Consider the following 15025-nt stretch of genomic DNA (forward strand, 5'->3'; position numbering starts at 1 on the left):
GCCTGATGACCTGTTGTGTATTTGCATTCCAAAGTCCCATAAGGTGCACTTAACTGCCTGAACCATTTGTTGTGTTCATCTAAACCAGCTAGCCACAGGGATGTCATTACTCACCTTTTCTGATCTTTGGTTATGACTGAAAAGAATCTGAATTACCATCATTTTACATATTGACTAATATGAATAAAACACTCACTACACAACACAATACTAGCTCATCAGTGTGCATACTGCCTGTTTTGTAATGATGATTCCCAACAAAAGGAGTGTGAGGGAAGACTGGTGTCGTGAGCCATAATAGCTTCATGTTAGAATCTGTAAATCTTTGGTTTGCTGCTGCCATGCTGCCTCTGTGGTAGAGTGGAAGTGTACACACTGATAAATAATCTGAACATGCTTGCCTTGTGTTCTAGCCTTTTGTTAATTAATAAAAAGATAAAGGTCCAGTTCAGCGACACACAAAGTTGTTGTAAAGCCGTATCTCTTTAGAAATGCTGTGTGGTCATTTTAAAATGCACGCTCAGCCACTCAGTTCAGTGTTTCCCCCCAGTGTGCTTAGAGTGCCGAGCTTCAGTGGCAGCCTAATCCCTCCCCACTCTTTTTGCTCACACAGACTGACACTCTCGCAGGCACACAAAATCCATCCAGAACCAGGCAGTGATCTGACACTTCAATGCATATGGGTCCGCCTTCAGTCTGTGGAATTGATACAAGGACTTCTTTCTTGTTTGTTTTTGCCGACACACAGTTTGATGTTTTTGTTCAACAAAAACAAATGATTTGAGATGTCTGAACCCAAAAGCACTAATAAAGGTAAAAAAAATACACTGTTTGCCTAGAGGCTGAGACATTTAATCTTTTTTTTATTATTATTTGGATAGTTCACACCAGACTTAAATGAAATGAAATTCTAGTTTTGAATTTTGTATTCAATTCATGTTGAGAGCTGTGGCCACTGTTGAAAAACTGCTGAAATAACCTTGACGGAAAATAAGATTGAAGAAGATTAAAAAAAACTTATCTTGACATTGATTTTAAGATAGACTGGCAAGCTGTCTGGACAGCTTTCTTGCAGGTAACTGAGCGACTGTATCTGTGTGTTCGTTTGTGAAACAGGACGTTTCTGAAGACAGAACATCATATGGCATTTTTTAGCATCATTTTGAGGTTCATTGACTTTGTTGTTGACACTGAGCTGTGGTAAACACAAAGACGAGTGTTGTTCATGGTATTCTGCTACGACTGTTACTGTGTTCTTACATTGCAATCATTTCCACTGTGGGCTGGTGCTGTCAGGACACAAGCATCAACCTAAAACCAGAAAACAGTAATTTAAAGCAGACAAACGTTCAAAACAGGATAAGAATAGTAGCAAAATCCATGTGGGGTTTCATGCTAGCATTTTAGAGGAACCCACTTACAGCAGAGATTCATGTCAAAATAGAAGAATTTGGTGGTCTCCATTGTGTGTATGTGTGTTCGTGTATTACATTTACTCTAAGTGGTTAAGAAATAAATACTAGAGAGGCCCAATGATGGGACATTTGGAAAGACAAAGTAGTTGTAAATGCAATTTAGTTTTATTTACTTTTGAAAATGGTGTGGAAATGGGCTGTTTAAGTGGAAGTTAATGATGAAGCAGGTAGTTCATTGATCAATAATCTGTAACTTGCTTTTCAAGCTACAATTGCTTAGTAGCAGCTTCTTAGTTGTAAAGATTGGCTGGTTTTTTTGGGTTTCCGTGATGAACAGAATTAGAGTTGCTGTGATCAGTAGTCAGGACGGACGATCCCGGATTTTTGCTGAGATGCTGATTCTTTGATCCTAATTCTGACCCTTTTTCAGCTAATCTTTAAATTCATTTAGGTACACAAATGCAATAATACACTTTCTTAATGCAATTTATTGTAACATAGATCTTAGGACTGAAACATAGAATCCTTTCTTCTCTTCTTCTCGCCAATAGTCACAGGCCAACTTTTACACTAACGCTGCCAGTTTGACACTCTGACTCTTTTTCAATTTCACTGCATGCAGAATGATTATCAGGTTCACACTAATTATCTGCAACTCAAAGTCAAGATGTGGTCTGGTGCCAAATAGAGCATCAAATAGAGCAATAACTCTCTGTTATGATGGTACGTCCACATGCCACTGATTATGGTTCAGTCAGGATTTTTTGCATCGCTGGAAGTGCTGAAAATCTTTTATTGAGCTTATTAGATGGAGAAGAAAGCAAATCTCAGTGTCTACTTATTGCTCTGCACAAGGAGCTATGTGAGTTAAAAATTGTGTGTTCTTCAATTTGAGAGCCCATTAGTCACCCACTTGCCCTCCCTTTGAATTCCCTGCTGGTGTCTCCACTACACAGAAGCCCATTATATAGTTAGTAACTTCAAACTGAAACAGAAAACTAACCCTAACAGTAAGAAATATCTCTTTAATTAACGAAATTCTCCTATTGACCAGGCAATCTCAGGTCCACAACAATAACACGGTGCTGCTTCTTTCAGCTCAGCCGTACCTTGTAACAAATTAGTTAACTCTTCTACTAAATGCAGGTAAGACAACGTCTGTCTGGGACTCTCATTGTTTGTCTTGTCATTGTTTTGAGGTGCCTGCAGGTGATATCAGGCCTGTCACTGTGCTGCACGGGAATGAACATCCTGTGTGTCCTACCTGCTGTTGTGAACAAAGCTGATGTTGTCTGTTGTGATCCCTTTTATGTTTTTGCACCTTGAGTATAACAGCATGAAGTCTGGATTAAACTTTTCTTCAGTTGATTTTAAATGCTGATAATTTTGTCTTCATGTCTAACAGAAGGATAGATCAAAAGATGGAACTATTGTAGCTGCTGTAGATGGTGTAAAATATAATCTGGAGTCTATAAATAATAAATCATTGATCATATGGAGAGGTCAGATGGGGGAGTTTCCAGTGCAGGGTTGGCAGATTCTGTCCTGATTCAGTGCAGTAAAACCACACCGAGAGAGAACACTTTTTTTCCACTGCTGCAGCATTTCTGCTCCACTCTGGTTCTCCCGTGTTGTTCCCTCTAGACCGCAACATTGTTCCCTTCCTAAAGAATGTAGGACATCTCCACAGGCCAGAGACAACTAATTTCACAAGGTGTTCCATCCTATGGCAGACGTATTGAACTTACCGTGCCTTCAACTTTTGCCTGTAAAAAAAACTTGTCTTTTTAAAGACATCCTGACCTGATTCACTGCTGCAGCTGCTTTATTTCGATATGTCAGGCAGAATTTGCAGACCATTTACTGTAAAGCTGTTAGAGAACTGGAAATGTATCTGCAGTGGCAGGGTGGGAGTAATTGGCTTGATTCATAAGCCCATGTTGAGATCTCATTATCTCAACAGAGAGTCGAACTTCAGAGGAGAGATGGGGGAACAGACGATAAAGGCTGCTTCCTCCCATTTTCCTTCGTTTATGGAAGTCACTGGACATAAATATATTGGACATGACACAGTCTGTATTTCTCACTGACGACTTGCCTGTGTGCTCTTGGCATGCTTTGTGTCTTTCATTTAGATCTGCCTCCAAAGTGCCAGCGAATGAGAAGAAGGAACGGCCAGTAAGCACCATGAGCGAGGCCTCCAACTACACGGGCGGCTCGGACTACGCTGCAAACCCCAATAGCCCAGCAGGAAGAGTGAGTGGCGCACACGGACACAGGATGATCATGCCTTTCTGTTCAGTTTGGAAAATAATGAAAAAACAACTGGCTCCTGTTTAAATGGCTTAAAAAGTTTCGGAAAGTCTAGAAAAATGTATTGTTTTGCGTGGATTTAGCTCACTTCAGTTTGTTTTTCTCATTCACGCTGTAATTCCAGCCCTCAAGACCTTCTAAAAAAATTCACAACTTTGGGAAGCGATCCAACTCCATCAGGAGGAACCCCAGCGCCCCAGTTATCAAGAGAAACTGGCTTTATAAACAGGTGAGTAAGAATTTAATAATGCTGCCAATGTGGATGTATGCATGGTGATGTCAGTTTAATTTTTAAGTTTTTTTTTTGTTTGTTTTTTTACCACTTTCTTTTGAAATGAGATGTCTCACTAACTACTGGATGGCTTCCAATGCATTCTGATATAAACAGTCATGACCACCTACTGATTAATAATAATAATTTTCCTGATCCCTGAATTTTCATCACGCACCACCCATCCAAACAATATTTTTATTTGTTATTAAATAGATACTATATTTTGTATTGCATGCTAACTCGCAAATGTAAACACATATTAAAACACAGAAATAAGTTCATAAACATGGTCAGTGCATTTGCTAAACAGCATGTTACCAATGTTGTTGTGAGTTAGTCTGCAGACGCTATCCAAGATGGCGGCGTGCTCGGACGCAGCGGCTCATGGCTCCCCGTCTCCAATCTCGTTATACACTTTATAATGGCAACAAAGCATATTCTATTTTATTCTGCTTTCTCCTTGGCTCAAAAGGGGATTGTCAGAGCCACTAGTGTTTTTTAGCATCTTATTAAACTGACAACAACGGAAAGTTAGTTACAACATAGCAAAGGAAAATAATGATAGACGTATGATATAAATGAGTACGTTGTTGAGTCTGTTCTCCTACTTATTATCTGCAAGTTGTTACAGAGCGGCAACAGTCTTAAGATCAGCACAAAGAAACCTTTCTGATGTCTTTCAGATTCTGAGCATTTCTTTATCCAGTGTGTCTGCTCAGCCAGTTATCCAGCAGGGGCACTGTTTGAATACCCAGCTCAAGGGCTCCTTAGAGGAGGGTGAAAAGGGGATGCTTGAAGCGACTCTCGGCCAGTCAGAGTTCTCTCATGCTTCCTAACTGGGAGTCTCATTTAGTTTTGATTGCAGACTCCCAGTGCAGTTCTATGAACACGTGACGGCCTCCTTTGGTACAGCTGCCATCTGCTTTTTCTTTGGAGACCTCAATCAGGGTGACGTACATCAAGCAAAAGACCACAAATCTGCTACCCTGAATAAAAGCTGGATTTGCACTTTTATTTTCCTGCCTCATTGAAACCTGGAAGCTATTGAAGTCCTTGGCTGAGGGAAAGCTGCTGCCCCTCAATTGATCCACTGAGAGATCAAAATGCCACAGCTATTGATGTGATGGTGAAAGCCTGTACAGACCAGGATCTGACAGGACTTTTGACAAAGTTTATTCATGAACACATTATAAAATGAGTGGTTAAGATCTTAATTAAATGGAAGGAAGGTGGTGAATTAATGGACACAAGGCATTTAAATCTCATTGTTTCAGATCTGCCTCCTTCATGAACATACAGAACAGCATCTGGCATTGTGAATCTTTTTTTGATACTAATGTGTAAAACATTCTGGCTTGTAGAAGTGAATTTCCATTTAAAGTAAACTGCAGCCCACATGCTGTTTGACCATAATGACAGAGTTGTTGAGGTCCCTCCCCCTACTTTTGTCTCTGCGTGGAATCTACGATTAAGGACTCCACTCAAGTTTTCCATTAAAGCAAACGGGGGAGTTAATACCCTTTACTTCACCCTTCATCCTTTTCAAGCAGCAGAATAAAAAGCACTTTGGGCTGCTACTGAAGAGCTAAGTTAAGCTAAGAAAGTTTATTTTTGTGGTATTTTGTTTATTCCATAACAGAAATCAAATGTTTCCTTACCAAATAAATTACACCTACTCACTGTCAACCCAAAAATGCAGTGCAAAGTGGATGGCTTCTACACTGTCACCATTAAAGTAATCTTTGTTTACTTGGATAATTTCCAAGGTAGTGTCTACAGATACGGACCCGTATCCGTAGCCCACAGGCTACGGGTACGGCACTTTCCATTTGCCAGACAGATACGGACCCGTACGCAAGTCTCGCGAGTCAAGAAGCTGCTAACCACTGCAAACTGTTGAAAGGTAAGCAAAGGTTAAGGTTAGGGTTAGTGTTAGGGTCAGGTTTAGGGTCCGTACCTGTAGTACCGATGCTACGGGTCCGTACCTCTAGCGTCTACCGGGAGTCACGTGACCAGATCTCGCGTGTCTGATTGGCAAATGGCAAGTGCCATATCCGTAGTCCACAGGGTACGGGTACGGGTCCGTACCTCTAGCAACAACCAATTTCCAATGCCTTACTAGACATTTTAGACAACAATATGTAGGAAAACATCCCCCAAAAACATAAATTATCTTTCGTAGGTGACCTTTCTGTCTGTGGTTACAAAATTATCAGTAGACTGTATAATGCATTTCAACCTCTAAATTAAAAAGGAAATTAATGTTGGACAAAACAGATTTCTGTTTTTTTGGTCTTTTTTTACCAAAAAAAAGTGAAATAAATCGCTGCCACTTGTTTGTTGAATAAATGTACCCTATTCCTCTGCTGCATTTTCAGGACAGTACAGGGATGAAGCTATGGAAAAAGAGGTGGTTTGTCCTGTCCGACCTATGCCTCTTTTACTACAGAGGTGAGTCCTGTGCTGTTTGCTAACAGCGCGATTCATTAGGATTGCCCTGCTAACAACAATATTGGTTTTCGATTAGCAGTTCAAATGCTCTTGTGACCTTCAGAACCACAAGCCACGCTCTTGTGGATCGTTAATATATCAGGATACAAGTCCCTGTGGTAGGCAGCCTGTCAGGCCCAACTGAAAACACGTATCAAGTGAAATGGCTACAGACATCGTTTCTTTACTGCATCAAAGCCAGATCTTAAAAAAAGCCTTGCGTACAGTTAGATGGTTAAAAGATAAAGTGTAGCAGGAAATTGGATTTCACACAGAGACTGCATCATTTAGAGGTTCCAGCCTAATTCTTGGATTCAGTTGAATTAAACTGAATTTTCCTAGCAAATATTTACAGATCCTCTTTCAGTTCCACAATAAAAAATATAAACCACAGTCATTTTATCACTGTATTTACTCTTTCAATGTGTGTAGAAGTAAGCTGTTATGCATTTTTGGAAAGACAATATATGTTTTTCCTAACCAAATAATTAAATTTGCTATTTTGACTGAAGTGGAAGCGTAATAAGTTTTCATTTTTAAGTGGCCAGTATGCCTTTTATCAGTGAAGTTTTTAATGAGATGTTATTGTTATAGTTTTCACTTCTGTTATTAAAATCTGGCTCCTCTTAAACCTGACTCCTTGCTACTATTGCCCAGTAGGAAAATATTTGCGAGTGTTTGATGTGGGGGTTTTTTTCAATCTTGTACTGGCTGAGCTGCCATACACTGGGTTTTTCATCCTCTCTCATCAAGTACTAATGTTCACGTCAAATATTGACACAGCTGTGTCCAGAGAACGTTCGAGAATTTGCTTATTGAAAAAAAATTTAATCAATGAGGTAGAATTTGTGTACAGTTAAGCTGTAGGCACAGAGAAAATACAAGTCTTACCAGGTATAAGTCTGTATATCTCAATGTCATCACCTCATTCGGATACAGTTGTCATTTCTGCTGATCAGGATGACATCTAGTCTGTGTTATTTCTAGTGTCTGCCATTCCTGTCGCCTTCTTTCCGCCCACTGACTGACAAAAGCCACAGACAGCAGCCGACTCAAAGGCTTTATCCAGATGGATATGCTGAGAAATTGTATCCATCAGCAGAGAGTGGGCAGTGAGGTCATGAACTGAGCTGCCTCAACTAAACACAACTGCTCGCTGTTGTAGTTATCAGCCTCTTATTGTGCACCCAGGATCTCCCACAGTGTTGCTGACGTTCAAAGATTGCTCTGCAGAAGCCTCTGTGTTTGTATGTCTTCAGAGAAAGATGAAGAGACACAGAGACTTGTTTAAATAAATCTCTAGCCAGGGAGTTGCAGGTACAGTCTATCAATTCTTGAGACTTCGGTAATGGAGTCAAGGGTCTGCCAAAGCTGCAGGACAAACAGCCTTATTCTAAAATGCAATGCACCAACCGGAGCCTCGCAACCACGTATTTCAGCAAATATTACTCACCATTCAAGATGAGCCTTATTCATCTCTGTTTCCGCCAACATGTCTTAAGGCACTTTGACTTTTACATAACATTCCTAGTTGACACACACACAAACGTACACACATCCAAGTTAACAAAGCAAATGCACATTTGGGATTGCAACAATCACTTCCTTGCTATGTGTTGTTTTCCTGCACTGTTTTGGGTAAGCAGTGCAGTTTGCTTATACCAAATAGGAAGGGTAAGCTACTCTTCGCTTAAAACATGGGACTCAGTCTAATCCCCCCTGTGGAGAGTGCCCCATTGTCACTGTGGAATCCTGTCTGTTAACTTAATGAGGATTAGAGCTACCAAGCTGCAGAGAACATTGAATCAGTGCTCATCTTTTCCACTGATTGGACTTTGTACCCTCTGCTTTGGTTTGTCTCTGGATTTTCATATTTACAAATGAATGTCACCGTACCAGTTTGGACTCATATTAGAATCAGAAGTAGTTTTACTGCCAACTAGGTTTTCACATATGGCTACACATGAGGAATTTGACTGGATGTTTTGGTGCACAACAGTTAACACTGACAAGTAGCGAAATTTAAGGGACAAAATATTTGAAAATAAAGTGTTGCAAGTCAAATAAACGTTATGTGTCGCAAGACAAAGACAGACAACTAGTTGATCGATGAAAACAGCCCAAATATATTTTGTTGTCTTGATTCTTCTCTGCAGATGAAAAAGAGGAGGGAATACTTGGCAGCATCCTCCTACCAAGTTTTTATATATCCATGCTGTCTGTCGATGATCACATTAACAGAAAATATGCCTTCAAGGTCAGTACATGTTTTCATTTTTTGTTAGACTCCACATTTTATGGTTCAGTACATGAAGAACACAGAAGAGAGAAAATTCCCTTTTAGTTCTTTGGGAGAAAATGAAAAGTTCTAAAACAAGGTCATAGCAGGAGAATGTTCAAGTCTCCCAGATGGTACATTTGATCACTGGTTTACAGTTAGAATGTGTTTTAACTGTGGTGGCTCTCATAATCCCACAATGTTTTCTTTAGCATATGAATCAGCCTCTTGGTTTACTTTACTCAGAGCTTGTTCTGTCATTACTTTAGAAATGATTTTCAATTTATTGACTATGACGTAAGCATTGTTTTGTTTTATTTTTTTATGCTTCGGCTGTCAGCTACTAATGCTAAGATTAAAAAAAGCACGTGTCACATGTGTGCTGGCTGCTGCCAGTGGCGCGGTATCACAGTGCTGTGATACTCTTAGTTGATTCAGAAACCCCAAGTTACAGGGCAACAGGCATATTTTATGGGATCTCAGTGGTGTGTACAACATTTGACTGAAGAGGCAACAAAGTTGTCCAGCCAAGTACAGCCAAACCCAGACGCCCAGGAGTCTGCTCAAGGTCTCTCCAACCACACAGCCCACTGCTTTTCCAACTTAGATTCAGACTGAAAGAGTTGAGGGAAAGAGAGAAACATGAGAGCAGGGCACATCCTCTTCAGTTTATAGTGATTAACTCCAGAACGGGATGACTTTTTGACTGCATGTTTTTTATTCTTGACTTTTCTTCTCTCTTGTTGTTGTGGTCAAAATGGCCATGCCATTGAAAGTTCCTTATTTTTTGAGATTAATCTGAAGTAATTAGAGAAATGACTATGCTTTTTATATTTTTAGACATTGGTAAACAGGATATTGAGGTTGTTCACTAAGCATTCTGTCTCTCTTTGTCTGTGTCCGGTACAATATATTGGTTTGTTCACTGCGAGGGAGCAGAGCAACAACGGAACAATGTGTTTGCCATACAATGCCCTGCATGGTAAGTCCTACAGAACTGTAGCAGATTTACTGCCCTGACCTAGTGGTATGCGTGAAACTCAGGTGGCTCAAAAATTTGATTTCTCTCTGTAGCACAGATGGCCACAACCAGGAGTATTTCTCAAACTGAAATTGTTTCCCATTACGAAGATATAACTTAGTATAAAAAACTTATGCATTGAAGTTCTAGTCACACTCTACAGTCTTCTTATTTATGGATAATTGTATGGGATAGCTAGCAACAACCTTGATTTGTCAGTCAGTGTACTAAAGTACTAAAAATCACAATACTTTTTCTTTCCTCTTTCAGGTATCTTTTCCTGTATGTCACTCTTCCTGTCCATTGTCAAAACAGGCGACACATCCCAACATGCGGACATACTATTTTTGCACAGACACAGCCAAAGAGATGGAGTCTTGGATGAAAGTAATGACAGATGCTGCACTTGTGCATTCAGAGCCGACCAAAAGGTTTGTAAGAGTATTGCTAATTTAGGAATGGTAGCAGATTGGATTGTTTCATTTTTAAATGGAGAAACATACACTTGAGGACAATTCTTGAAACTAGTACCAATGACTCTGCATGCCTGGGTTCATTTCTTTACGCTGATTTTTTCTTCTTCTGCATTTTTAATGGAAGAAAGTACTTTGGAACCTCTCTGTTGAGCCTGTTTAGTTCCTTGGCAAGAGTTCAGCCCCCACTTTTGACATTTCTCCTTTCTGGGTTTGTTAAAGAAGCTGTGACTTCCTTTCATGTTATGTAACTGTTTTTACTGTTGAAGTTTTATTTAACACGCACAAGAATGCCATGTGTATGTGTGTCAGCACTGTGAATGGATGGCACAGGTGGTTGAGGAGATGTTGTTCACAGCTGCACTGGCTGATCAGGATCACTGACTCATCAGAACAGTGTTTTTTCCTTCTTTTTTTTTTACAAACTATCTTAAAAGTCTGTGATTTGGCAGCCCGCCTGTCTAATGCCCTCTTTTTACATGGGCGAGCAGAGGCGTAATGGTAAGGAGATGTGTAATTACACAGCGCAGTAGTGCCTGAACTCCACTGAATAGCACTGTTATATGGGTTTGTGTGACACCGCCATAAGGCAGTCTAGCATAGCAACAACATATCTATCAAGACAACAAGGTATCTTAATTTCAGCCATCATTTATCTGGTGTTTCTTCAATCTCCTCAGAACAATACAAATAAAGGCAGACAGACCTTCCATACAGCTGAATGTGTCCTCTGCTGGTCTGGTGTAGCCACAGAAAGCTGCAGAAGACATTACGTGACTTGTGCTGCTATTTGAAAGTATACAAGTGGAAACTTTGAAGGAATGCCTTTTGTGCTGCCCTCTTATTGCTAACCCAGTGAGCCATGCTACTGCGGGGAATTTGCCAAACTTTGAAGTTGTGACCTTGAGCCTGTCTAAGGCCAAGGAGTAGTGGTGTCTATTACCTCTGAATACCTCTCTAGGGAGCACAGAGTGGTAGATAGGTCTTCTAGAGAGGAGGTAAAGGAGAGCTCCAAATGGATTACTGGGGTCTGAACACCACCACTGAGGCGTGCCTCAGCACAGTCAGTGTTTTATTGCAGATATCTGATTTCCTTTTACACGCCTGGTCTTCTCTGGCAGCTGGACGAAACGTCATGCTCTCCCTTCATTTACTTTGCACTTCTGGTTTTCTCCCTAAGCTGCCCCATTAGCAGAAGTTACAAAGATACTGCATTAGGTCCACAGTGTGCTTCACATGTTGTCTCTAGCATCTTTTATATGAGACCAGAAAGAGTATCCAAAATGCTAACTTAGTCTAGTATAGCTATCATCTTTCCATCACATTGCAGTTGATCTTTGTGTCTTTATTGACTTGAGCTAAAACAGATTAAGCAGATTTTTCTTAGAATTATTCTAAGACTTTCCTCCTGTCTGGTTTAGGACGGAGAAGCTAAAAGTGGAACAGTGTGGACCACAGGAGATCAACCATGTCTCCAACCACAGGCAGCCACTCACACAGCCTGAAATCCAGAACAATGAACGCAACCGTGAAGCTGACCGAGAACACATTGCTGCAGTCACCCCCGCCACAGAAGAAGAGGAGAGGAAGCAGCGAGATGCTGAGCGCTATGGCTTCCAGAAGGACGGAGCTGAGCGGGAACGCCCACTCACCAAGATCAACAGTATCAAACTGCAGCCAAACCAGGCAGCCCCCATCAAGGCAACCTCGCCGCAGCCTTTGGCTGAGATCGACAGGTCACACCATAGCCCCCAAGTGAATGGATCTGCAGAACAGTGCCAAACTGATGGGAGTGGAGTCCCTCCTCAGCAAAGTCCCTCCCACGAGCCAGACCGCAGCCTGAGTAGGACAAGCTCTATGCAGCAGCTGGAGCAGTGGGTTCGCACACAGAGAGGGCGTAACCAGGATGATGATACCAGGAGGTTGGTTTAATTATATGTTTGTTTTTTTGTTCTTTTAAATTTGAAAAATTATGCCAGTTGGATGGTACGCTGGTCCACAAGATCGAGCAGCAGTTGTTTTGAGCTTATTTCACAAGAGTCCAATTTTATCCTGCTTCAAATTGCTCAAGTCTGGAAATGCAGATTCACCTGCATTTTGAGAACAGAAGGGGTTCTTCTGAAGCATCTGAGTGCTCACATAAAGTGTGTATGTGCATGATATTCAAGTTTCTTGACCAAATTTCTTTCTAAAACTGGGTGGTTTAAAGCAAGAGGATTTACTCTCTTTTACTTTGACATTACTCTGTTGAATGTACCAGTATGTAGACATAGGGATAAACTACAACTGACTCTGTTAGCCAGAGTCAGTCTGTGCCACTGACCTTGCTGTGAGAATCCGACTTTTAATTGGTTGAGATTAAACTTTCTATTTTGCACTGTCTCTCTGTCTGGCTGCCTGGCTGTCGGTTTATCTCCTCTTCTGTTTATTTGTCTGTCAGTTGATTGTTAACAGAGTTGTGCTCAAGTTTGACACTGTCGTGCTCTTTGCCTTTTCACTCACTCCTTGATTTATTTTAAGACATGGATATACACATCGAATTTAAGCACTGCATCCTTTTAACCTCTTAAGCCAAAGAAATTTTTTCTGAAAATATGGCCAGGGCTTAAGAGGTTAAAGAGTATCATCAAGGCCTCAGTCCTTATTTTCATAGTGAGCACATCCCGTTCTCTCTGCGTTCATGTCTTTCAGCAGTCTCCTTTTGTTGTTACACGCATGTCCTCCAGACTGATGTTTAGTTTCCATGCAGTCACGTGCCTTTTTTGTGATGCTACTATACAGGGTTTTACAGACCAGTGAGCGTTCTAGCCTGGATCTGTCAGGGAGTCTTAATATGAAGCTCTCTTGAAGCCAGCTGCACTGACTTTGAACCCACTGAGGAAGTGAAGCTTTTTAAAGCCTTGTTGTCCCTGGAAAGGTCTAATTTGTCTGAGCTGGTGTCATGCCTTGCTCAGTCCCCTGAATACACACATACAAACGCATAATATAAGAGAACATGTACATACACATATGTACCTCATGGTTAATACATACTGGAGGGGTTGAAAATTTGAAAATGTGAAAATTTATATTATTAAAACTAATAATTATCAGTCATGAAACAGTTACACATTTGCGTCAAGTAAATTCAACAATAATGTTCGAAGAATTTTTAAACCATCGTACTAGCCTTCATCCTTTTATATCTGATGTTAAATTCCTATTAAAATATAAAGATTTGAAAGCAGGTATTTGAATAACTGACATCTGAAATGATGATGTCTCCAGCTAATAGAAGATATTATTAGCAAATAATAACAACTGAACAATCAATTTTCTTTCAGCACCAGTTTATCTGTGTGAAACAAATAAACTACATTTCTTCTCGTCTTATTTTTCTAGCGTCACATCCTACCAGACGCTGCCCAGAAACATGCCAAGCCACCGGGTACCCTATATGCCTCATTATGGAGATGGCTACCGCAGCATGCCTAGAAATAGCATGGCACAGCGGGATAGCATATGCAGCTTGTCGCCGTCGTTGTACGAGCAAGCCCTGGGTCCCTCGATGGCTGATAAGCGCCGGTCCATGCGCGACGACACCATGTGGCAATTGTACGAGTGGCAGCAAAGACAGGCTTACACCAGACAGTCTGGGCTCTACAGCAATATGGCCAGTCCCAAAACCATGATCAACTTGTCAGAGCATGCTGCACCGGGCCACTCCATCCCCCCTTCACCTTCCCACGGCTCCCTGTCCATGTACGGTGGCTACTCTCCAATGCGATCTTACAACATGGGCAATGCTCGTTCAGAAGTTTCCTCTCCCATCTACAGAAGAGACATGAGTATTGACAGACGACTCAGGCCACAAGTCAACAAGGTCAGTAAAGGCGTTCATGAATAGTAAATCTGAAGTTCACTCACATAACAAGACAACATGTATCTCTAGTGGCCTTTCTATCTTCATCCTAATACAATGGAAGTAAATGGAATTTCGCCTAAGGTGCTCCCAGAAAAGAAAAAAATCTTGAAAACAATTCTAGAATTTCATTTAGCAGAGGCTTTTATCCAAGGCAACATACATCTGAGAGTAGATGCAACACAAGCAAGGATCTGGTCAGGAGAAAGCAACCTGGATAAGTATCATAAAAAGCGATTTTTCGCCAGGTTCTTTAGATAAGGGTTTTTCAGTCTGGTTTGAACAGGGTATTGTGAAGCTAGGTGATCTTTTCTGTGATACAGGATTTCTATCCTTCCAGCAACTGCAACAGAGACATGGTTTAGAAAATAGTCATTTTTTTAGATATTTACAAATCAGGCACTTTGTTTCTAAGGATACTACATTGTTCTCCAGGAATGACATCTCAGAGGTAGAACGTGCCTTAATGTTGCAGCCGTCTATGAAACATATTAGGTTTTTTTATAGGGCACTGAATTCAAATTTAAATTTGTCTTTAATGTCTCAGAGTACAAGGGAAGCGTGGGAGAGAGATCTTGGAATCTCTATTGAGGTTTCAAAATGGGAGAGGGTATGGCTGCAGGCTATGAAAATCTCTATTTGTAACCGAACTAAGTCAACCCAATTTAAGATTCTCCACCGGATTTATACAAGTCCAGCCCTGAAAAATAAAATGGATTCTAAGACTTCCCCTATCTGTTGTAAATGTAACACTGATGTTGGTAATTTCATTCACTGTTTCTGGACATGTACAAAGCTGCAAAACTACTGGTCAGGCATTGTAACAGAACTATGTGCTATTTTCGGAGTATCAATAGACC

General features: G+C 40.8%; 1 protein-coding gene across 17 annotated transcripts in view; it reads left to right on the forward strand.

The window, feature by feature from the left end:
- LOC110952784 (pleckstrin homology domain-containing family A member 5-like) overlaps window positions 1-15025 on the forward strand; it is an 85771-nt gene that overhangs the window by 54232 nt on the left and 16514 nt on the right. For 16 of the 17 annotated variants that reach the window (XM_022196501.2, XM_051951611.1, XM_022196497.2 and 13 more), the window contains 7 exons: window positions 3551-3671; window positions 3853-3957; window positions 6381-6453; window positions 8649-8749; window positions 10107-10222; window positions 11686-12186; window positions 13646-14126. In XM_022196501.2, coding sequence (XP_022052193.2) covers window positions 3551-3671; window positions 3853-3957; window positions 6381-6453; window positions 8649-8749; window positions 10107-10222; window positions 11686-12186; window positions 13646-14126 — 1498 coding nt within the window. Of the gene's footprint in view, window positions 1-3550; window positions 3672-3852; window positions 3958-6380; window positions 6454-8648; window positions 8750-9709; window positions 9753-10061; window positions 10223-11685; window positions 12187-13645; window positions 14127-15025 lie in introns of those variants that run through there. The other variant, XM_051951610.1, reaches the window with a different exon arrangement.

Source organism: Acanthochromis polyacanthus, chromosome 8 (assembly GCF_021347895.1).
Source record: "Acanthochromis polyacanthus isolate Apoly-LR-REF ecotype Palm Island chromosome 8, KAUST_Apoly_ChrSc, whole genome shotgun sequence".
Lineage (NCBI taxonomy): Eukaryota > Metazoa > Chordata > Actinopteri > Pomacentridae > Acanthochromis > Acanthochromis polyacanthus.